The sequence below is a fragment of the Schistocerca serialis genome, chromosome 7 (genome assembly GCF_023864345.2).
Source record: "Schistocerca serialis cubense isolate TAMUIC-IGC-003099 chromosome 7, iqSchSeri2.2, whole genome shotgun sequence".
In the NCBI taxonomy this organism is placed as follows: domain Eukaryota; kingdom Metazoa; phylum Arthropoda; class Insecta; order Orthoptera; family Acrididae; genus Schistocerca; species Schistocerca serialis.
This window is the reverse complement of record NC_064644.1, coordinates 93,937,605-93,963,343: the sequence shown is the minus strand read 5'-3', so window position 1 is coordinate 93,963,343 and position 25,739 is coordinate 93,937,605. Positions and strand designations below refer to the sequence as shown.

At 40.3% G+C, this 25,739-nt stretch overlaps 1 protein-coding gene across 2 annotated transcripts in view; it reads left to right on the top strand.

Annotated features, from left to right (window-relative positions):
* The window catches only part of LOC126412618 (histone-lysine N-methyltransferase ash1), a 328,316-nt gene that overhangs the window by 269,065 nt on the left and 33,512 nt on the right, over positions 1–25,739 (top strand). For both annotated transcript variants that reach the window (XM_050082287.1, XM_050082288.1), the window contains 10 exons: positions 4,945–5,165; positions 5,266–5,492; positions 9,539–9,725; positions 13,107–13,267; positions 16,800–17,102; positions 17,214–17,457; positions 17,538–17,873; positions 22,204–22,464; positions 22,560–22,707; positions 25,312–25,651. In XM_050082287.1, coding sequence (XP_049938244.1) covers positions 4,945–5,165; positions 5,266–5,492; positions 9,539–9,725; positions 13,107–13,267; positions 16,800–17,102; positions 17,214–17,457; positions 17,538–17,873; positions 22,204–22,464; positions 22,560–22,707; positions 25,312–25,651 — 2,428 coding nt within the window. The remainder of the gene's footprint in view (positions 1–4,944; positions 5,166–5,265; positions 5,493–9,538; positions 9,726–13,106; positions 13,268–16,799; positions 17,103–17,213; positions 17,458–17,537; positions 17,874–22,203; positions 22,465–22,559; positions 22,708–25,311; positions 25,652–25,739) is intronic.

Below are 25,739 nucleotides of genomic sequence, written 5' to 3'. Positions count from 1 at the left end.
CGGACAAACCTGAGGAGCAGCGAGAGAAACCTAAAAAGAAAAGAAAAAGACACCCCCTCCCCCCAAGAACCAAGGCCCTGCAGTGGCATCCACACCACCACTACCTACAAACCTACAAGCTCTGTGTCTGAGAATGAGGTGAAGATTCTGGCGTCCGCTGAGGACCTAGATCTTGCTGGACCCTCAGACACAATGGATGTCGATTGCACAGATACTAATCTGGTGGCAGCAGGTGACCCTGAGGCGTAGACTGCCTCATTGAGTGTTTCATGCCTTCCCAGTCTCACGATCACGTAATCCTACAGTAGAATTGCGGTGGTTTTTTCTACCACCTGGCTGAGCTACAGCAACTGTTAAGCCTTACAGCTGTTTTCTGCGTTGCTCTCCAGGAAACCTGGTTCCTGGCAATGCAGACCCCTGCCCTCCACAGCTATAAGGTATATTACAGGAACCATAGTGACTATAATAGAGTGTCAGGTGGAGTTTGCATGTATATACGGAACTCTCTATGTAGTGAACCTGTGCACCTTCAAACCCCTCTTGAAGCTGTGGCTGTCAGGACAAGGACGATGCAGGAAGTAACTGTCTGCAATGTATATCTTCCTCCAGATGGTGCAGTACCCCTGAACGTATTGGCTACACTGATTGATCAACTCTCTAAATCTTTCCGACTTTTGGGAGATTTTAATGCACATAACCCCTTGTGGGGTGGCGCCATGCTTACTGGGCGAGGTAGGGAGGTTGAAAATTTACTGTCACAACTAGACCTGCCTCTTAAATACAGGTGCCCCCACACATTTCAGTGTGGCACATGGCACATATTCGGCCATTGATCTCTCACGTTGCAGTCCTGGCCTTCTCCCATCTATCCACTGGAGGACGACCTGTGTGGTAGTGACCATTTCCCCATCTTCCTGTTACTCCCCCGGTGTCATCCCCATGGACACCTACCCAGATGGGCTTTAAACAAGGCAGACTGGGAAGCCTTCACCTCTGTTGTCACTGCTGAATCTCTCACACATGGTGCCATCGATGTTGTCATTGAGCGGGTCACTACAGCAATCATTTCTGTGGCAGAAAACGCAATCCCTCATTCTTTAGGGTGGCCCCAGCGAAAGACAGTCCCTTGCTGGTTGCCAGAAATTACTGAGGCAATTAAAGAGTGTTGGTGAACTCTACAGTGACATAAGCAGCACCCTTCTCTAGAGCACCTAGTAGCCTTTAAGTGGCTCTGTGCCCGCGTTTGCCAGCTTATAAAATGACGGAAACAGGAGTGTTGGGAGAGGTATGTGTCAATCATTGGGTGCCATACATCACCTTCCCAAGTCTGGACGAAGATCAGACGTCTTTTTGGGTACCAGACCCCAACAGGTGTCCCTGGCATTAACATCAATGGCGTGTTAACTACCGACGCAAATGGTGTTGTCGAGCACTTTGCTGAGCATTATGCTCGAGCCTCTGTGTTGGAAAACTACCCCCCAGCCTTTCGGACCCTCAAACATTGGATGGAAAGGAAAGTCCTCTCGTTCATTACATGCCACAGTGAACCCTATAACACCCCATTTACAGAGTGGGAGCTCCTCAGCACCCTTGCTCATTGCCCCAACACACCTCCTGGGCTGGATTGGATACACAGTCAGATGATTAAACATATCTCGTCTGACTACAAGCGGCATCTCCTCATCACCTTCAACCAGATCTGGTCCAATGGCATCTTTCCATTGCAATGGCGGGAGAGCACCCTTATTCCAGTGCTCAAACCCAGTCAAGACCCACTTGATGTCGATATCTACCGGCCCATCAGCCTTACCAACTTTCTTCGTAAGCTGCTGGAACATATGGTGTGTTGGTGGTTGGGTTGAGTCCTGGAGTCACGTGGCCTACTGGCTCCTTGTCAGGGCGGCTTCCGCCATGGTCGCTCTACCACTGATAATCTTGTGTCCCTCGAGTCTGCCATCCAAAGAATCTTTCCCAGATGCCAACATCTGGTTTCCATCTTTTTTGACTTAGGTAAAGCAAACGACACGACCTGGCAACATTATATCCTAGCCACAATGTATGAGTGGGGTCTCCAGGGCCCGCTCCGATATTTATCCAAAACTTCCTGTCACTCCGTACTTTCCGTGTCCAAGTCGGTGCCTCCCATAGTTCCCCCCATATTCAGGAGAATGGCATTCTGCACGACTCCGTATTGAGTGTCTCTTTATTTTTAGTGGCTATTAATGATGTAGCAGCAGCTGTAGGGCCGTCGGTCTCACCTTCTCTGTATGTGGATTACTTCTACATTTCGTACTGCTCCTGCTGTACTGGTGTTGCTGAGTGAGCGGCACCTACAGGGAGCCATTCTCAAGGCACAGTCATGGGCTCTAGCCCACAGTTTCCAGTTTTCAGCCGCGAAGTCGTGTGTCGTGCTTTTCTGTCGGTGTTGCACCATTCATCCAGAACCAGAACTTTACCTTAATGACGATCCACTCACTTTAGTGGAGACTTGGCTACCTCACCTTCGTCAGCTTAAGTGGAAGTGCTGGCTGCACCTCAATGCCCTACGCTGCCTAAGCAACACCAACTGGAGTGCAGATCACTCTACGCTGCCGCAGCTCTACGGAGCCCTAGTTAAATTCCGCCTCAACTATGAGAGTCTTGTTTAAGTTTGGCGGTGTCTGCAGCGTTGCGTTTACTCAACTCAGTGCACCTCTGTGGTGTTCGCCTAGTGACGGGAGCTTTTAGATCAAGTTCGCTGACCAGTGTCCTGGTGGAGACTGGAGTCCCTCCATTGAAGGTTAGGCATGCACAACTGCTCACCAGTTATGTTGCACATGATTTTAGTTCTCTTGCGCATCTGAAATACCGTCTCCTTTTCCCAACCACGGCAGTTTGTCTCCTGCATCGGCGGCCCAGGTTAGGGCTTACAGTTGCAGTTCGCATCCAGTCCCTTCTGTCTGAACTGGGGTCCTTCCCGTTACCACCTCCCCTCGAGGTCCATTCACATACACCTGCATGGTGTATCCCTAGGCCGCTGATTCTTCTGGACCTTTTGCATGGCCCTAAGGGCTCCGTTAACCCTGTGGCTCTCCGCTATCACTTTCTCTTGCTTCTCGACATGTACCGGGACCATGAAGTGGTTTGCACCGACGGCTCGATGGCTGGTGGTCACGTAGGCTTTGCTGTGTTCATAGAGGACATATTGAACAGCTCTCCTTTCCACATGGCTGCAGTGTTATCACTGCAAAGCTGGTGGCCATATCTCATGTTCTTGAGCACATCCACTCATGCCCTGATGAGTCATTCCACCTTTGCACTGACTCCTTGAGCAGCCTACAAGCTATCGACCAGTGCTACCCTCGCCATCCTTTGGTACCAGCCATTCAGGAGTCCATCTATGCCCTGGAATGGTCCCGTCATTCAGTGGTGTTTGTGCGGACCCCAGGACACGTCGGAATCACAGGCAGCGAACTTGCCAACAGGCTGGCCAAACAGGCTAAGCGGAAACCGCATCTGGAATGGGCATCTTTGAAACTGACCTGCATTCTGTCTTGTGCGGCAGGGTTTTTCGACTTTGGGAGATGTAATGGCACAACAGAATGCACAACAAACTGCATGTCATTACGGATACTACGAATGTGTGGAAGTCTTCCATGCGGTCCTCTCGCATGGAAGCAGTTGTCCTCTGCCGGCTACGCATTGGCCATATGTGGCTGACACGTGGTTACCTCCTCCATCGCAAGGACCCTCTTCGGTGTTGCTATGGCTCACAAATGACGCTCGTCCACCTCTTGCTGGACTGCCCACTTCTAGCCCCTCTGCGGTGGACTTTTAACTTTCCCAGCACCCTACCTTCGGTGTTTGGCAACAGTGCCTCAACAGCAGCTTTAGTTCGTTTTATTCGTGAAGTTGGGTTTTGTCAGTTGATCTAGGTTTTGCGCATGTCCTTTGTCCCTCTGTGGCTTCCACCCTACCGCTTTTAGAGTGGAGGTTTTATTGTGTTGCAGAGTGTTTGGCTTCTCCTTTTTATTCTAGTGACCAGCCAGCCATGGTAATCTGCTCTCTTGTTTTGATCTTCTTCTACATGTTTCTTGCTTCTCTTTGATTTTATTGTCTGATTTTGTCCATTTTAGAGTTTGTTGCCCTTCTGTCATTCTTGTGGTTTTCTCCTTTCTTCCAGCTGTGTTTTGTATGTCTTGATTATTTTACTCCCATCCTTGTGGAATTAATAATTGGAACGAGGGACCAATGACTTAGCAGTTTGGTCCCTCCCCCTCTTTTAAACCAACCAACCAATGGCTCCTTGAACAATTTCAATGGGAAATTTTCGATCATCCGCCGTACAGTCCTGACCTGGCACCCATCGACTTTCACCTTTTCCCTGAACCGAAGACATGGCTAGGAGGGCAGCACTTTCATACCATTCATTGGCGGCAAAATTTTTTGAAGAGGGTATTGTAAAGCTTGTCCACAGGTATGATAAATGTCTCAATCTTTTCGGTGATTATATTGAAAAGTAACCATAAGTGTACAAAAATTTTGGTAATATGTTTTCTATGAATTTGTCTTTTATTTATAGCCTATTGGAGGTTGGAAAAAAAGGCCCTTGTAGATATAGTCTGTTTAGTCCTACTTATCTCTTTCATTATGTTTACAGTGTTAACAATAGGAATTAAGGCAACAACTCTCTGTATAGCTGAGTAACGACTCTCTGTATAGCTGAGGCATCGAGTGTCTGATAGGCACCGAAACAAGACTGAGGACATTGCCACGCTTTTGCAAGAATATTTCTTCAGAGCTTAGTTCTGAAGAAAGATTCATCTGAAAGCTCAGCAGTGTTCTCATTTATATTTATGCATCTACCTACAGACCAATGTCTCAGCTTTATGGTGGGTTGTTTGTTATCTTTATTCCTTCCATTACTTATATTCCACCAAGGCCTTTCCATTACTATGTTTACAGTGTTAGGCGGCCACCAGCAGATGTGGGAAAATCCAGACTTATCTATAGGCCCGAAGAACACCAGCATGGTCTTCTTCCTCCACCATACCACTGTGGAAAATATTTGCGACAGAGACGGCTGGAGTTCAAATTGCCGTATGACTTGTGGTGGTTACATACACATAGCCAGCTTCCAGGCCGAGATCGGGTACCGTCTTGGAATTACAAAAAGATCCGCACAAGTAAGTGTTATCACAGAGTTCTGAAAGATAACTGTATAACTTACTTGCACATTATTAGAATTATTTAAACTAATTATATGCATGTGTAATTCTTTTGTAGATGTGTACTACGATGTCAAACCAACGTACATGTATGAGGCACAGGCTTGTAACTGTCCACTACCAAGTAGACCTGGTGTCAAGGGATGTGGTGAGGAGTGTATAAATCGAATGGTTTATGCTGAATGCTCTCCACAGCTTTGTCCGTGCAAGGATTATTGTTCAAACCAACGAATACAAAAGCATGAATGGGCACCAGGGCTGGAAAAGTTCATGACAAAGGACAAGGTAACCATGAATATGTATCTTAATTAATAGATAATATCAGTTGGAAATCTGTTTTGATAGTTTTTTTAGTATCAGCACAAGCATGAATGCCGCTACACTACACTGTCAGTGTGGGTTCTTCACAGGTCAACAGTGGCTCAATAATAACTGGGGAACAAAACTATGTGAGAGGAAATAAGACTCGCTTTGTGAATCACTCTACTGGAAGCAGGTAGTCCGAAATCGTGTAAAGATGTGCACAGGCATAAACTCAGCACTTGGCTGGTGCAGACAGCTGACGACCAAGCGCTCGGCAACAACACTGGGCACAAAGTGTAAGGCGAAATCTGTGGTGGGTGAACTCAGAGTAAGCATGGGCCTGTTTGGCTTACTGCCGTCCACAGGTAAATACTTATGTCAGCGGGTTTGACCATCAGCGAAAGGGATACAGAAGGGGAAGGCAGAGAGGGAGGAGGGCAGGTCAAAATATGCGGGCTCCATATAAGTAGGCACAGTTGCATGTCTCACTAGAGTGTGAGGCTGCTGGTGACAGGAGTACAGCAGAGGGCACAGTGGGGACAACAATAAGGAGGTGCACACTAAAAGTGGAAGCCTGCCCCTGGAACAGCGTCATGACCAACACTGCCGCTTAGCTGAGTAGAAGGCCTACATCTACATCTACATACATACTCCGCAATCCACCATACGATGCGTGGCGGAGGGTACCTCGTACCACAACTAGCATCTTCTCTTCCTGTTCCACTCCCAAACAGAACGAGGGAAAAATTACTGCCTATATGCCTTGTACAAGCCCTAATCTCTCTTATCTTATCTTTGTGGTCTTTCCACGAAATGTAAGTTGGCGGCAGTAAAACAGTACTGCAGTCAGCCTCAAATGCTGGTCCTCTAAATTTCCTCAGTAGCGATTCATGAAAAGAACGCCTTCTTTCCTCTAGAGACACCCACCTGAGTTCCTGTAGCATTTCCGTAACGCTCGCGTGATGATCATACTTACCAGTAACAAATCCAGCAGCCCGCCTCTGAATTGCTTCTATGTCCTCCCTCAATCCGACCTGATAGGGATCCCAAACGCTCGAGCAGTACTCAAGAATAGGTCGTATTAGTGTTTTATAAGTGGTCTCCTTTACAGATGAACCACATCTTCCCAAAATTCTACCAATGAACCGAAGACGACTATACGCCTTCCCCACAACTGCCATTGCATGCTTGTCCCACTTCATATCGGTCTGCAATGTTATGCCCAAATATTTAATCGACGTGACTGTGTCAAGCGCTACACTACTAATGAAGTATTCAAACATTATGGGATTCTTTTTCCTATTCATCTGTGTTAATTTACATTTGTCTATATTTAGAGTTAGCTGCCATTCTTTACACCAATCACAAATCCTGTCCAAGTCATCTTGTATCATCCTACAGTCACTCAAGAACGACACCTTCCCATACACCACAGCATCATCAGCAAACAGCCACACATTGCCATCCACCCTATCCAAAAGATCATTTATGTAGATAGAAAACAACAACGGACCTACCACACTTCCCTGGTCCACTCCAGATGATACCCTCACCTCAGATGAACACTCACCATCGAGGACAACGTACTGGGTTCTATTACTTAAGAAGTCTTCGAGCCACTCACATACTTGGGAACCAATCCCATATGCTCTTACCTTAGGAGTCTGCAGTGGGGCGCCAAGTCAAACGCTTTCCAGAAGTCAAGGAATATGGCATCCGTCTGATATTCTTCATCCACGGTTCGCAAGATATCATGTAAAAAAAGGGCGATTTGCATTTCGCAGGAGCGATGCTTAGAGCCGTGCTGATGCATGGACAGCAACTTCTCTGTCTCAAGGAAATTCATTATATTCGAACTGAGAATATGTTCGAGAATCCTGCAACAAACCGATGTTAAGAATATTGGTCTGTAATTTTGAGGATCCGTCCTTCTACCCTTCTTATATACAGGCGTCACCTGTGCTTTTTTCCAGTCGCTCGGGACTTTACGTTGGGCAAGAGATTCGCGATAAATGCAAGCTAAGTAAGGAGCCGATGCAGTAGAGTACCCTCTGTAAAACCGAATTGGAATCCCATCAGGACCTGGCGATTTATTTATTTCCAACCCATTCAGCTGCTTCACAACTCCAGGGATGTCTGTCACTATGTCCTCCTTACGGAAATCTGTACGAGACTCAAACGGCGGTATGTTTGTACGATCCTCCTGCGTGAAAGATTTCTCAAATGCTAAATTTAAAATTTCAGCTTTTGTTTTGCTGTCTCCCGTTGCCAGGCCAGACTGATCAGTGAGTGACTGGATGGAAGCCTTCGACCCGCTTAGCGATTTTACGTATGACCGGAATTTCCTTAGGTTTTCAGCAAGATCTTTTCCTAAGGTATGATGGTGGTAGTGATTGAATGCTTCGCGCATCACTCTTTTTACAGCAGCACGAATCTCTACTAACTTTTGCCTGTCCTCATTCTCCCGATCTTTCTTGTACCACAAGTGCAACTGCCTTTGCTTCCTGAGCATTCTCCGAATTGCGCTGTTAAACCACGGTGGGTCTTTTCCATCCGTAACCCACTTTTTTGGCACATACTTGCCCAATGCGTGATTTACAATGTGTTTAAAATTTGCCCATAATTCTTCCACGTCCATGGTACCGGAAGTAAATGAAGTCGATTCATTTACTCATTGCCTCAGTGGCAATGCTCCAATAATAACTTCCAGAGACCAATTAAATAAAATTTGCGAGAGAGTTGGTTTAATAACCATTCCTCTTCTCACAAAATTGTAAACATGTCTTGCCTCTAGCAGGTTCAAGTTAAAAGTGACTAAAACTCTTTTTCCACTCAATTGTTCGTTCGTGCTAACAAAAGTCACAGTTATAAAACAGTACAGAATAACACAGAAGTTCCTTGAGTCTGCCGTGTTGTTTCATTGAACTTCCATCGTCTTACTACAAACTTCAGACCTGCACACACAGGCAGGTGACGCGCAGTAGATAGGCTCTGTCACACTTATATTTAAAATATCGTGTGTTCGAGACGGTCAAAGGCCAAGTGGTTCTAGTATTTAAGTGGAAATTCTTGAAACACTACAGCATGTTGCTGACTTTTAGCGTCAGTGCATAATACGTTAGGGCAAAAAGAATGTATTTAAAGCACCTCATGAGTGTCACATACCTCTTCTCTGATCATCTCACTCCCTCTTCTTCCTTCCTTAATTTCTTTCCCTCCTTTAACCCCCTGTCCCCCGCCCTCTACTTCCACCCGCCCTCCACCCTTAACTCCTTTCCCTCTTCCTCTAACTCCTCTCACTCCTCCCCTGTCTTCACTCCCTCCTCCCCTGCCTTCACTCCCTCTTCCCCTGTCTCCTCTCCCTCCTGCCCTAACTCCTCTCCCTCCTGCCCTAACTCCTCTCCCTCCTGCCCTAACTCCTCTCCCTCCCCATCCCCCCCCTCCCTATCCCCCCCCCCTCCATAACTCATCTCGCTCCCTATACCTAGATCTTCCCTCCCTCCCTACCCATGAACTCCTCTCCCCCTTACCCCTCTAACTCCTCTCCCTTCCTACCCCACTCCAACTTCTCTCCTTTGCCACCCCTCCCCCAAGCTCCGCTCCTCCCTTACTCCTCTTTCCCCCTCCCGAACTCCTCTCCCTCTACCTTAGCTCCTCTACCTCCCCCTAGCTCCTGTACCACCCCCCTAACTCCTCTATCTCCCCTCTAACTCCTTACCCTCCCACCTAACTTCTCAACCTCTCCCCTAACTCCTCACCCTCACTTATCCCTCCTTCACTCTCCTTCATTCCCTCCCTCTTCCCCCTGGTATCTCTCCCATTTCATTTACATGCTTTAATGGGCTTTACTTATATTTATTCTGGTATAGTTTTCTGTTAAATGTCTCTACTGTTCTGTTTACTGTCATATGATATTTTCTGTGCTCATCTAACATCATCTACATTAGTCCATTTACTTTACTCATTATACTGTCTCTCTCTTTTAAATTTTATGTATATGTGGTGTTAAAATTATCAATATCTTCCAGGGATGGGGTGTTAGAACCAAATATCCTATCAGGGCAGGAGAATTTATTTTGGAGTATGTCGGTGAAGTTGTCAGTGAGAAAGAATTCAAAGACAGAATGGCATCACGTTACATAAATGACACTCATCACTATTGCCTCAATTTGGATGGTGGCCTCGTGATTGATGGGCATCGAATGGGAGGAGATGGTAAGTTTACTAAATTTGTGTAGTTCATTTACTCAGTTTCTGGTGCTGCTGATTTCTGTTAGTTTACATTTAATTTTTGTTATGGAAGAACATTTTTGTTTTGAACTGATTACAATTAGAAGTTATATTGATCCTGTCATCTCTCATGACTGTAATAAAAGTCTTTTGTAGACAGAACTTGTTTAGCTTTATTCTAAAGCATCTTCAGTGGTCAGTGTAACAATACGGCTTTTCGTACAATTTTGCTTGCTAGGATCATGAACAGTTTTCATAATTTCAGTTACTATTGTAAACAGTATTAATTTATCATTATTATTCCAGTTTTTTTGTTTCTCACATCATTCTACATGAAACTTTCTGGCAGATATCAGCGCACGCTCTGCTGCAGAGTGAAAATTTCATTCTGGAATCATTCTACATGTTCTTCTACACATGTGTGGTTCATTTTAGCACACAGCACTTCCACTAACACTAAATATATTCATGTTTATTTCCTGTACTTTGCTTTGATATTGTGGGTCTGTTTATCTTTTTTTCTTGTTTTGGTAGTAGCAGGTGCATGTGCTATATCCTGTGTGTTTATGTTTTTTAGTGTGGATTTGTGTGTGTGTGGGAGTGAGGGGGTATCCATAACTTGTGTGTGCATTGATCGTTGCTTTACTGTGGTGCAGTGGTGAGTAATTTAGGGTGGGTATTTTGCATTATTTATATGATACTATTATTGTGTTGTCTAGAAGGATGTTCTTTTCCTACCATAATAGAAGCAGACATGAACATAGCCAGATTCAGTAACAACAAACATCTTCTGACCCTACAAGAGAACTTCTAGATCCAAAAGGCAACAACTGAAAAGAAAGAAATAATGAATGACCGCACAATCATTATTTAAACTAATAAAACATACAGATTTAGTGTTACTGAAAGTGTTGTATGCTAAAACCTACTAGAACAACATGAAGAATGATGTGTGTGCTTGGAGGGGGGCCATGAGTAATGATGATGATTTAATACTGTTTATAGTAGTAAGTGAAAAAATGAGAACTGTTCATGATCCTGGCAAACAAAATTGTATTAAAAGTCATATTATTACAATGGCTGCTGGAGGTGATTTAGAATAGAGCAAAAAGTGTTTGATCTTAATAAGACTTTATTACAGTCCCAAGAGACAGTTTAACTTGTGTAACTTGTAATAATGTGAATCCAGGGAAAAAAAAGAGGCATAAAACAAAGAAAACAATGTTTACTCTATAAGTAACAAGCTCTTTTTGAAGATGTATCATTTTTTACTAATTTTCTTCACTGCAGCCACAATCTCGTCGAACCGAATGGTATTTCTTTTTGGTCAAATGACACAGTTAATTCACCAAATGACACACTTATTTACAATTATTTAACAAATATGTTAAAAGAAACAATGGTCAAGGACTTCTTTTGAAGACAATCAAGAAGTCACTGAAATAGTTTCAGCTGTATGTGTTGCAAAGGAAGACAAAAGGTCGGCACAGCCTTAGACACTAAGTCAGGAGTGAATAAGATATTAATTTTCATAGTTAATATTTTGAAAGTGCAGAATTAATGACAACTTTCTGTGTAGCCATTCACAAACTGAGTTAAATTGGCTAACATTTAGACTATAAAAGAAATGTGTTTAGGTGAAAAAAATATTTCTTGTGTGAAGAACTTAAGCAACATTTCTCTGATAATTTGTAGAGCTTTTGGTACCACAGAATGTATTAGAAATTCTGTGCAAACAGTCTTATCAGCTAGCTGCAGGCTCCTGCAGTGATCTAACGTTTTTCTGTATTTGTTAAAAAAGGAAGGTGGGGAAGAAGAAGTGAATGAGCACATTTTACTCAGTAATGTCAATCTCAGATAACTGATTACATTTAGCCAAAAAATTTTGTGATTAGCATACTGATTGTTGGCTGTTTGTTAATGCACAAAATGCCTTTGTAGATGTGTGTAGAAGTACACTCTTAAGACAAAAAAACGATGCAACCCAAAGGAATAATCCGAATGGGATGGAAATCAGTAGATGTGCCTTACACATGCATATTAACAGATCATTAGAATTTCAGAAAAATTGAATGATTCATTAAGAGGAGGAAATTCACAAATTGAGCAAGTCAGTAGGTTGGGTGTCCTCCTGAGAGGTATTGTGCTAAATTCTGTCCATGCTGCATCATCAAAATCCTGAACTGGTTAGAGGGCACTGTCCACAATGCTCCAAACATTTTCAGTTGGGGAGAGATCTGGTGACCTAGTTGGCCAAGGCAGAATTTGAGAAGCACTAAGACAAGTAGTAGGAACTGTCGCCATGTGTGGACAGGCATTATCTTGCTGAAATCTAAGCCTAGGATGACTTGCTGTGAAGGGCAACAAAAGAGGGAAAATCATCGTCGTACTGCTGTGCTGTAGACGATGGCCAAAATGTCCTGCTATTTAAAGAAATGGCACCCCAGACCATCATGCCTGTTTGTCGGGCAGTATGACAGGCAACAGTCAGGTTGTTATTTCACTGCTATCCAGGGTGTCTCCAGATATATCTTCGCTCGTCATTGGGGCTCTGCTCGAAGGAGGACTCATCACTGAAGACAATTCTACTCCATTAAACGAGGTTCTAGGCCAAATCTTGTCAAGAAATGCCCCTACCATAAGGTGCGAAGATCAGGAATGATGGGCTGGGGTACCATTTCTTTTCGTAGCATGACCCCTTTAATTGTCGTATGTGGCACCATTACAGCTCAGTGGTACGCTGATGATATTCTATGCGCCATTTTATTGCCCTTCGTGGCAAGACATCCTGGGCTTACGGCTTGCAGCAAGATAATGCCCACATTCACAAGGCGAAAGGTTCTACAGCTTGTCTTTGTTCTTGCCAAACCCTAACTTGGTCAGCAAGGTTGCCAGATCTCTACCCAACTGAGATTGTTTGGAGCATTATGGCCTCCAAGCTTCTCAGCATTCAGATGATCTAACATGCTTATTGGATAGAATTTGGCACAGTATCCCTCAGGATGACATACAACAACTTGGTTAATGGTAAGCCAAATAACTGCTTGCATAATGACCAGAGGTGGACCAACACATTACTGACTTGCTCAGTATGTGAAGCTCTTTCTCTTGAGTAAATCATTGTATTTTTCTGAAAATGTAACCATTTGTTTGTCTGTACATGTACATCACATCTACCAATTTCCATCCAATTTGGATAATTCCTTCAAGGTGCATTTTTTTTTTTTTTTTTTTTTTTTTTTTTTTTTTTTTTTTTTTTTTAGTGTGTGTGTGTGTGTGTGTGTGTGTGTGTGTGTAGAAATATATCTGTAGCAGGAAATATTTCGTGTTGCATAATATGGTAATAATGTAGATGTTTGTTTCCAGGGCGTTTTGTGAATCATTCTTGTGAACCAAACTGTGAAATGCAAAAATGGAGTGTCAATGGCTTATTCCGTATGGCTTTATTTGCTTTACGGGACATTGAGCCACTTGAAGAACTTTCGTATGATTACAACTTTTCTCTGTTCAACCCTGCAGAAGGACAGGTAAAAGATTTTCAATATAAAATTGGCCAACATTTTAATGTGTAGGCCATTAACTAAAAATTTAGTATCATTGCATATAATCTATGGAGCATACTTCAGTCCAGAATTAAGAACAGTTACACTCAGTTTCAATCTAATGATGATCCATAAGTTAAATTGTTTAATGCATATTCTTCAAATAAATCTATTTTGAAATGTTGCCTGTTCCTTTGCTAATGTCACTTGTGAGTAATCCATATCCAAGTGACATTACTTATTTCATGTATTTGTAGTTGTTACAGTAACCTTGAAACATAATTTGTACATCTTTTGAAAGAGAACCACAAGGCAAAGGGAGTGTATGTATCACAAATAGTGCTTTCGTGAAATCTTCTCGGGTGATCAGCCGAGTAAAGGCGTCGTCTTCTCGCAACGTTTCGAAGGGTTTCGTACCCATCATCTTCGCTTGAAGATGATGGGTACGAAACCCTTCGAAACGTTGCGAGAAGACGACGCCTTTACTCGGCTGATCACCCGAGAAGATTTCACGAATGGAATACGCCGAGAAAGTCTCAAATCACAAATAGTGCTGCTTTGTTGCTTTTTTTCTCTACAACACTCATTGAATATAAGGAAATTGAAACCCATCATTTGCTTGTGGTTTGGTGACTTACAGTAAATCATTTTATATTCTTTTGTTTCTGGAGCCCAATAATAGAAGTTAGCATATGTATTGACTCCTCACTCAATGTAAAAGTAATATTCGTTACAACCAACTGTTTTGTAATAGCTGTTGCTCTTGTACAGCTGAATCACGCCATCCCCTGCAAGAGGGTCATTTTTTCCCTTGCTGTGTAGCATGTAAGTGTAGGTGATTGACAGTGACCAACTACGGCAAATAAAAATTGCAAAGTACTTGTCTATGATGGAAAATTTGCTTCGCAGTTTACTGTAATTTCATGTCACACACATTACTGAAACTGATGTCGTTTCTCTCACCCAAATGAACTAGCTGCATCACTGTCTAAGTTCTCTTAGTGCTCAACTGAGTGTGGCAATATTACATTTAATATTTGTGGTATGTCAGGGTATATACACTCCGGGACAACAGGGAAGTCGGGGAAAAACCAGGGGATTTTTCAGAATTTCGGGAATTGTTCATTGTTTTAGTCTTGAGTTAAATTTTTGTAATTTTGACTGGTAAGAACTGATAGTCTAACAAAGAATTTTACTGTATCACACTACTACAGAATAATATTGCAGCAATAAAACGAAAACTACAGACTAAAACCAAAGTAAAACCTGCAAAAGGAAATGCGCCATTTACAACAAGACACAGTGTACACACAAGCGCCTGCCTAAAGCAAAATGTATCAAAGGCTTTAGGACAAAGATAATAGAATACTTCATAACAGCAAACTACTTCCGATGAGCGTGACGTAATAACTGTTTCATTAAGTTCATTTTGAGCAGTTTCCAGCAGGCTCCTGCGCATGCGCAGTTGAGTTCTGTATGAGCAGTACCTTCTGCTTCTGGTTACTTAAAGTGTTGCTGCAGCAGTATCAGGAAGTAGTCATGCTACCCAGAAAAATTTTTCTGGCGCGGCTAAGTTGCCAGATTCACGTATGCGTTGAGCAGTCTGGGTTGTAGTGAGGAGGGAGATAGTGTCCCGTGTTTATGTTTAGTGATTTTGCTGCTTTCTCTTCATTTACAGTTCACACACCAAATAAAACAAAATGGGTTTCTGTGGCTGGGTGCTATCAAGAGCATTAAAATTGATTCACATAATTATGGAAGGCTAAGATATGTTATTAATTTCAGTTTTCTGATTTTATTTTCTTTCCATGTTTTTGGCAGTCAAGCATTAATCGCCTTGCACAACAATGAAGTCGTTTTTGTCGGTTTTGCTAAATATATGTGGCTTTTCTTAATTTTTCCACAGATGCAGTCAATTTATAAGAAACGAAATGTTTCAGTCCACACTGTTGGCTAGTTTTAATTGTTCACTGAATTTTCAAGTGCACATTTTCATATTCCGGCACATATGGCATTATGCCATAATAAAGAACCAAACATGAGACAATATAGTACTGGTATTACAAGAAAACTTGCATCCCAAAAACTGCACTGAAAAGCTTAATATCAGGTTGCGGCCTACTTCATTGTAAATCTGGACGTATGAATGTGTTCTTTAAGCCAAATTATGCATTTTAGTACAGTTTACAGAATTCCTATTATCTTGGAGTATCCCCGCCTGTTTTCTGGCGCTCTCTGGCACCTGCTGAAACGAACCCATGTTGAAGAAGTCTCAGGAAAATATTGCAAATGTTTCTTTGAAAACCGTTATTTTCAAAGAAAATTTCCTTTTATGGAATATGAGTTATGTTATGCATTAGAATGTGCAATGAATTTCTTAAATCACAGAGTGTTTGACTCTCATTTAAAACTTAGCACTTTGAGTACCAACCACTTGGAATAATTTCGAGCCCTGATGACCAGACATAAATGTCATTGTTAAAAATTTTATTGGCACATTTGTGTGATGTACCTTAAAGTGTAACACATGCTAAAAAGACCAGTATTATACATGAAAGCTTAGCTTTTGTAGTAGCTACACTATGGACATTAATTTAAACCATTAACTTTTCGTACTTGTGTGTTCACGTTATTTAACAGTGATGTTGCTATTTGCTGACTACATCACATGTCCTATTCTCTGATTATCTGCTGTCATTGGCTGGTGAGATCACGTGACATGAGCTATGATTGGTGTACAAAAGCGCATTGCAATCAATATTTCAATGCTTCGGAAATTAACATGCTGTGTTTGGTGGAATTCGAATTTATACTTTCATAACACGAAAATATGCAGCGTACATTGTGCTGCACATCAAAGATCTTTTCAAAACACGTTCTCTCACCCCACCCCCTCCTTGCTGAGTTTCGTTTTCTTAAGTGGGGGCAAGTTCTCCGCTGGTGTATATAAAACCTGTATGATTCTAAGAATTGATGTTTTTTACTGCTCTGAGGGAAACTACACTGTCGCTTATCATGAAAAAAGTGTATTTTCGTCTTGGAAGGAGTATATTTTCACGTGGGGAAAAAGTGAATTTTCAACTGGGAGATCCGGGAATTTTTTTTTTCTTGTACGCGTATACAACCTGTATGTGCAACATTTCACAGTTATTGAAATGTAACAAAATGTTTTATTAATATGTTAGTAATTTTTCAATGTGTAAGTAATGATCATCCCTCATGGAATATATTGGTTCCATATGATGAATATTTTCATGTGCAGTTTCATTATCACTACAGACAATGGATATTTGCGAAATTTAAAGTGCACTTATCTTTTGAGCCATAGTTTTCTCCTTAAAGCTACTCCAATTTGGTTGTCAAGGTCCTTAATTCCCATTTATTGTTTGTAGAGAGCTGGAAACTGCATATTTTATTTGTGGATCACAGATCGTGATGTACCCAAATATAATTTATAACTCTAGTTGTTGAGTGTAGCTTTTCCAGAATGCATGTGAAAACTTCACTTTTTTTACAGACTTGCAAATGTGGAAGTTCTCAGTGTCGTGGAGTAATAGGAGGCAAGTCACAGAGAGTAAATGGATCAGTGACACGAGTCGAAGAGAGAGAAAGGCGAATGGTAGGACGTCCACGGAAAAATTCCCGGAAAAGCAGTACCAGCATCTGCAGCAGTACAAATAAGCTGAAGTATAAGAAGAGGCTTGGGGAAGGCTCGTCAAGTCAAAAACACTGTAATATGACTCCAGTAAAGCCAATGTCGCACCAACAGAGATGTTTTGCACAGATGCATCATTGCTTTCTGTTACGAAATCTTGAAAAGGTATTTATTATGAATCTTGTTGCCTATAATAATAGTCAAGAATTAGGAGTGTGTTAATGTAGGCTACAGGAGCTATTTTAGGCCTTTATAATATCTATCATGTCACTTTAGGTAAAGAGGCTACGAGAACGTCTCAAGCAGGCAACCCGTCGTGAAGAGCCACTTGCAGGAAACTATGCAAGACCTCAGGTCAAGCAGTCAGATGTGTTTCTTACCCAACTGAATGCATTATCCACTCCTAGAAACATCAGAACACGACGATTAGCACAAGCGGAAGATAATCCTGAACTCACAAGGACTGCAAGATTGGCCTATGTTTTCAGGGATTTGTACAATGTTGTTACATCTGCAAAAGGTAAACTTATAGCTTAACTCTGATGTGCAAACTTTTAATGAGATTACATTCCAATTCAATATGCTTTGCTTTTGTTGCAGATGAACATGGAGAGATGTTAGCAGCACCTTTCCTGACATTGCCTTCAAAAAAGAAACTCCCTCAGTATTACCAGCGTGTTACTGATCCAATTGATCTGACAACATTGGGTCAGAATATTGTAACAGGCTATTATAAAACTGTAGAATCGTTTGATCAGGACATGAGTCGACTTTTTACAAATAATGTTAGATTCTTTGGCCGTACATCGGAGTTGGGAATCACAGCAACAAGGTTACGTAAAGTATACAATGTGGCCAAAATGGATTTCATGGCACAGCTTGAAGAAATATTGGGGGAAAGTCCACCATCATCATTTATACCAGAACATGATCCAGGTTTGTAAACTCTCAAAGCAGCTTTGATGTCAAGGGATAAAAAATGTTGATGTTAAGAATTTTTGTAAATGTTAGTGTTAACAAAAGTGTATTCTGTTTTATTTTTTAAAGGATAGTCCAAAGCAGTAACTCCCTCTAAACATAAAGTACCACAGTAAAATTTGCTTTTTTATTTTGCATTCTACGGAAGGAATATTCGCAGTAGTTATGTTGTTTTTAATGGTGAAGCCAATTACCATACGATGGAGGTCAACTGGAGTGACCAATATACATTTCTCATAAATCTCCATTAGTGGAGATGCTGAGTCGCGATAGGCACATTCCATTCCATTCTTGATTTTCCATCGTTTGATCTCATAAATCTCCCTTACATAACAAGCCTATTGTTCTTAAGACGTTTGAGCTGTCAGTTCAGTTTTGGAGTATATCTCTGTTTTAGCCCATTATTGGTCACATACAGGAATATTATGAAGAAAATATGTTAAGATTACTTAAATTAAACGTATATGGTCATGTAAAGAATTTTACATGCATTTGGAGTTCTGTAAAATTTATTTTTTTCAAAATACAGCATGTTACTTGTAAGTGACATTGCTCATAAAAGGCGCGTGCATGCTACAGTTTAAAACCACAGTCTTTTTCCTGTGGATGAAAAATTGGTTGCATGTGCTTTATTTTATATTAATGTTTCTAAACAATTCCTCTCTTTAACAAAGCACAGAACCATTCCACATACTCCCGACGGAAAGCTGAAATCTTCTCTTTGGTCCATACTCCCCTCAGTGACCAAGACTGTCATATTGTATATAATTTACTGGCACAAGAGTCCGTATTTCTTCTTCTTAGGACTGAATGTGCATTGTACCCATCAATTCCAAAAGACTTTTCTGCTTCTTTAATGTGTGATAGCGTTCCTTTGTCTGTACAAGGAATAATATCATACATAACGAATGACACATCTTCACGTACAAATATTTTGAAACCCCATTTGTGATTGTTATTTTGAATATACTATGCAGATTGCCAGCCTTTGTACCATCATAAGTCACCATCATCTCATCAGTAGACTTGTCGTTGTTGTTGCCGTTGTTGTTGACGGCAGTTTTCTAATGCAGAATTGCGAAGTGGTTTGATCCCAGTTAGTGTGTTGTTACTGTGTGTTGCTAGCTCATTGTTCGCAAAACATATTTACCTACAAAATTTCCTGAGTAATTTCAAGCTCATAATGCCTGAAATTGTGTCACAATTTGTTGACTGACCAGTAATCTGTCCAAGAAGGCATACTTACAATACCCATATAAATGAGCATACCAGTCCACTTCTCCACCTCACTTTTATTTGTGTTGACAGATACAATCATTTGTTACACTGAATATGCATTAGTTTCCCTAGAAATAGTATCCACAAGATAATTTCTAAAACATTGTCTTAAATATTGCAATGGTGGACCTGCCAAATGACTGTCACACACAATAGGTACATCAGCCATTACATGGAACTGGATGTCTTCTTTTATTCTGCTGAATGCAGTGCCATTCTTCTTATTGCATTTGGTGTTCGTGTTGTTATGTGCCCCCCCCCCCCCCCTTTTTTTCTTTTTTTTACCAGCATCTTGAAGTCAGACTCGGAAGGAAGGAAGATTTGAGTTAAATGTCCTATCAGCATTAAGACATTTGAGATAGAGCATAAGCTCGGAATGTTGCAAGGATGAGGAAGGAAATCGGCTATGCCGTTTCGATTGAACTTTACTGGAATTTACGTGGAGCAATTTAGGGAAGTCATGGAAAATCTAAATGTGGATGGCCAGAGACAGATTTGAACCGTTATCCTCCTGAATGTGAGTCTTGTGTGCTAACCACTGTCACTTTACTCAGTCGCAATGATTCAGTTGTTAGCGCCTGAGGAAACTATGGATTCCTCATCAGGCTCTACTTCAGATTCTGGAATATCCAATAATCTACTGTTGCAAGCCTTCTCTGATTCATATTCTGAATGTTTGTCACTATTGTAGGCAACAGTGAGAGTGGCAAGGATCTTCTGGTGGTGAAATAATGCTGATTCTTTTATTTCTTCTGTAAAATGTATTTGTTTCCATCTCCAATATCCTGTAAATGTGTAATCATGATGGTACTGAAAACATTACACATGTGTTATAAAGTTTGATATTGGAGCAATGCTGCCTTCAGGCAACATCATTTTCACAGTACATTTTTAGAAATGTCCCTCTTTCTGTTTGTATACAGTTTCCGCTGTACCAGATAAAACAGTGTCACAAAATTGAAAGCAATACTACTTCAGTATTCGATGCTCACATGACATAGCATGTCATCTGTCTAAGAGGCACATCATTCAAAAACTTCACACCAGAGAGAACAGAATATCACTGTATCAGGGAGTTAAAACATTGCTTGTAATCATTGTTGCCCACCCGAGGATGAAACTTGAAAAACGTCACAGAAAGCAGTGTGCAATTTTGATGTTACTTGAGAGCAACATTGCCCAATAAAGGGTTAAAAAAATCTGTAATTTTATTGACCTGTTTTGTGGAATTTCTTTGAGGGCTAATTTAAAATCTTGTGGGCTCACTTGTGGCCACCATAAAATTAATTTGTGAAAAATTTTGGAAATTTCTCAATGCACTCAATATTTGTGAGTCTACTTAGTAATCCACTGTTGAACCATAATTTTTAGTTATTCCTTTAATTCTCATGTAAATGTTTGAAGTTGTTATTGTTGCATGGGAACAGGTTTGTCTTTGAAAAATTTTATGCTGTGATGTAACGACTGACATTTATGTGTTTTTTCTTTGGCATATCAGTTCTTATTTGATTGCATTAATTGATGCTTATAAATCAGTAAAAACTTAAAAATTTCAGTTTATATCAAGGATGTACCTGTGTGTTATGAACATTAAATTCACTCTTCTTAACGTGTTAACTGCATTTTCTGAGCTGTATTTTCTCTTTAATTGTAATAAATGATGATATAGTGAATCTGTAGGTGTCATAAGTTAGATTTCAAGTTGTTTCATGAAAGGGTATGCCATTCAGAGAGCTTTTATACTGTAATTGTCATGTGCTGACCGTGTGGTGTGTGTCGCGATTGAAAATTTCTTATCTTTTTAACATTAGGCCTTTATTTACAATTTATCTTTTTTTCCTGCTGAGTACCACATGGAATAACTTATATCTTCTTTCTTTTTCTCCTTTCTTTCTCTCTCTCCAGTAATTTTTCATTTTTTTCCCTATGTTTTTCTCTTCTTTCTTCTGTCTATATCATGCCTGTCTTTCTTTATTTTCTTGTGGAAGCCCTTAAAACTTTTACTTTTATTCTGAACTTCTCTCTCTCTCCCATATCTTCCTATGTTAATGTGGCATATTATTATTACTATCATCATTATCATCATCATCATATTGCTTGCAATCTTAACACATGCCACCGAGAATCCAATGCACGTCATATGTCCACATAGCTACAGAAAGTTACATGCAATTGTGATGAAACATTTGCTTCCTGATTTGTTATGTAGTTTAAGGATTTACAGTGAGTGGTGGAATTAAATAGAAAAGGAAAACCACCCGAAATCCTTAAACCTTGTACTACATTTGTTGATATCTACACTACCATCCCAGCAGATGGCATACTTACAGTTCTTGATCTTAACCACTTGAATACCTCAGGGTTAACAAAGTTATATTCTTCAGCCCCTGTTGTGGAATTCTACATCTGTGACCTATGCTAATATTACTTTTGTGTATGGGAATAAGTACCAATTGCTGTGGAAAACTTGCTAAATCTCTGGAACTGGAGTTCCTGGAAATCCACACCAGCCCTGAAATGTGGCCACAGGTGATCTAGCACTGCTGTCTGCAGTCCCAGTTACCTTAACATCCAAATTTATGCCCAAATACTTAAATATAGCACTGCAGTGCACAGGAGCTCGCCCCATCCTCAGAGTAGGATTCCACAAGAGAGAGAGGCTGCCTTTCAGCAGCAGGTTGATAGTCTTATGTGCTGAGATTTTGTAACTTATGCATTTTTTTGGCACTGGATTACCTTCTAGAAAGACAACTCCTGTTAAGTTTGAAGCAGCACATTTGATTCCTCCACTCCTGCAACCTCTCTCCACCCGCCTCTTCCCCAAATACTGAAAGCCAGAGTCTGTTACAAAATTAACACAAGAGTTTTGAAGGAATAAGAATAATTGCGATGTTCTGAGAGTTTATACATAGTTATAGTTTATCTGAAGATTTTGTTTGCTTGGCTAATACTCATACGTGGGAATGGAGTATTGGTCATATTATATTAATTAGCATTTGTGTACTCTCAGGTGGTGAGGAGGAGGATGTCATACGATGCATCTGTGGTTTGTACAAAGATGAAGGCATGATGATCCAGTGTGAACGGTGTCTTGTTTGGCAGCATTGTGATTGTGTGAGAGCAGATGAAGGTGTGGAACACTATCTCTGTGAACAGTGCAACCCTAGACCTGTTGAACTTGAAATTCTGATGTCGCCACAGCCTCCTTATGCTACACCAGGGCTCACCTACTATATCACACTTCTAAGGGGAACGTTACAGCTTCGCCAAGGTACACAAATAAGGCATAAAGTAGCTATTAAAACAAATTTTGTAGAGCAGATTAGTATTTTAATATACTTGTGAAACATTAACTTTTGTTATTAGGTGACACCGTTTATGTGCTCCGGGATATGATAGAGGAAAATGCTCCAAAGACATCACCGCCAACTAAACACACATACAAAACTGTTAAAGATGTGAAGTATTCAGACTTGGATATATTCAGAATAGAAAGATTGTGGAAAGATGAAAAGTATGTCATTTTTTTTCTTATTATTCTGTAATGTTTTCATCTTGTACTTAATGTAAAATTAACCATGAAAGTAATGCTAAGGTTCAATTCAGTTATGTATGACATTACAATCAGTTATTATTGATTTCCGTTTCGAATCTTTTAGAACAGTCTTGTTATTTTGTAAACTGAAATAGTTCACTTTTATTCACCATCTGTGACAGTTTCTCATTATAGTGTTATATTTTGTGCCAAGTACTACTGCTGCTATCAGCATTCTTGATTTGTGTTGGTATTGATTGACACAGTATCATGAAGCAGCTCAGCATTATTTTATGTATGTATGTATGTGTGTGTGTGTGTGTGTGTCACTGTTATTAAAGACAAGTATAATTTGGAACAACAATTATGCATTAAGTGGAAAGGTGTGCAAGGTAATATTTTCATTTAGTTTTTAGTGTTAGGCAATAATTATATTCTTCCATTCTTTGCACGTTACTTAAGGAATGCTATGAAAATATTATATTGTAATGTCTATCTTGACAAGAGTCGTGTGGCATTGGCAGTACCAGAAATTTAATGTGTAGCTGGTAGTAACAGGAAAAAACCTTCTTATTTTTTGGGCCAATTTGGTGCCAATTTTTTCATATTGAGTGTTATTATTTTTGTTATTTGGTTTTACTTTTTACCAAATCTGGTGTTATTTTTTGCCAGAGTCTATTTTTACAAGATTTGATATTGGTTTTTCCAATTTCAGTGTTAGTTTTTGCCACATTAAGTGTCATTTTCTTCCCAATGTCCTTGTTCTTTCTCCCCCTTCCCTCCACCTCAAAATTCAGTGCATTTTTTCCAAATTTTTTGCCATTTCAGATTTTTTCCTCGTGCCAAATCCTGTGCTATGTTTTGCCAAATTCAGTGCTGTGGTTTTGTCAAATTCCATACTGTGTTTTTTCCGTATTCGGCAGTGTGTTTTGCCAGATTTGGCACTGCGTTTTGCCAGTTTTGGCACTGCATTTTTACCAAATTTTGTGCTGTAATTTTGCCAAATTTGACGTTGTATTTTTATCAAATTCGGTGCCATGTTTTTGCCAAATTCAGTGCTTTTTCTTTCTTTTTTTCCAAATTCAGTGCTTCTTCTTTCTTTTTTGCCAAATTTGGTGTTATCTTTTTCTCAATTACTATGTTATTTAATTCTCAATTTCAGTGCTATTTTTTGGCCAAATTCAGTACCTTTGCCAATTTTTGTGTTATTTTATTGCCAGTTCAGTCTGTTTTCATCGCCACAACAAATTTCGTTGCACGGGAGGTGAACTATCATTCAAAACGTCAGATTTGAGGTGATTAGATGTCGAAATGCAATTTTAACACTCAATGACTATCAGTTGTGAACATTAGTAAACTGTCATCTCATCCTCAGATTTTTAACGCTTTCACACGGTAAAATTACAAATGTTCACAATGTCACAAAAATTGCCAATTATGAATTATTTTACTAAAAACAGCTAACTTTGTAATTTTTTGTTGCTTTATTTACTAAATAGTAGGACGAGGCTTTTTTTTCCTCCAAATTCGCCAATTGAAAAATATGTCATCTTATATTCGTAGATAAAATTATTGCTGCTGAGGTCAATGTTTTTATGTTGCGTAATAAATTAATGTAGGGGTCTTCTTACATTTACAGATGAGGCTTTGGCAAGTGAGATCACTTGCAGATTTACTTTGAGGAATATTTTCGCATTCTCATGTCAATATAGATGCAAAATCCGCTATGTGAAACTATCATACCATTTGCTATGTGCAACTGATGAACTAACATCACTGGTGTTGGACCCACTCTAGACTAGCCCAAGAGACAAATTAACACTGACAAAAATATGTTTTCATAGGACACTTGGAACATGAAACATGTGCTTCAACAATGCCAGATAGCTGCCATTGTTGTAGAGCACTGTGGATTTTCGAGGTTTGTTACAGTGTTGATGTGAAGTTGTATGGTGTCTGCTGATTCAGCTGTATGGAGCCAAGAGAATACTGTATTCTTGTCATTCAGTTTGCCTATATTGTTAGTGCTACAAGAACTGTAAATTGTAACAATCAATAGCAGATGCAAGTTTCTACCTTGACTCAGCTGCGAAGCAAGGGTCTATGAATGAAACTGTCCTCTCGATTTACTTCTCATAAAACTTCTGTGAGACCAGCTTGATTATAACCTCAGTCCCAGTACAGATATTCAGAATATCAATAACCAAATACAGCAATTGTGGGCTGACGTATCCCAGAAAATCAGTGTTTGCATTTTACCCTAAAATCAGCAACATTTTAATTACAAGGGACCAACAGTGTGCTTGTGCTTTCAATTTTATTGTTCATTTAGCTTGATTTTGTAATTAATGATACAAAACCACATCACCTCCCAAAGTATTATGTGTAATTTCACTTTCCTCTCTCCTCCGAGAGACCCAACTTTTTTGTTAGTGAGTTTATCTGCAGGTATCTGAACCATGTAACACACATTTATTTAACTAAACAGCTTTGTCTTCCTTATCATATTTCTTTTTTTTATATAGTAGAAAACAATAATATTTCATTGTGTGTAGTTAAAGACATTTTTTTATTACTTTACAGGAATGAAAAATTTGCATTTGGGCATCATTACCTTCGCCCACATGAAACTTATCATGAACCTTCTCGGAAATTTTTTCCCAACGAGGTTATGAGAGTACCTTTGTATGAGGTTGTGCCCTTGGATCTCATAATGGGACACTGCTGGGTGCTTGATTTAAATACATACTGCAAAGGAAGGCCTGTGGGTGCACCTGAGGAGCATGTATATATTTGTGAATACCGGGTTGACAAGAGTGCCCATCTTTTTACAAAAATTGCAAAACCCAGGCATTCAATTTGCACTAAAACTTATGCATTTGAAACATTTGATACTCGTCTGAAACCACAGAGGACGTACACTGTAAGTTTGTCAGACATTTAACATAGCGACAAAAATTTTAATCTACTTGCAAAATGTGTGTTACTATCTTCCTATTATTAAAGTATTT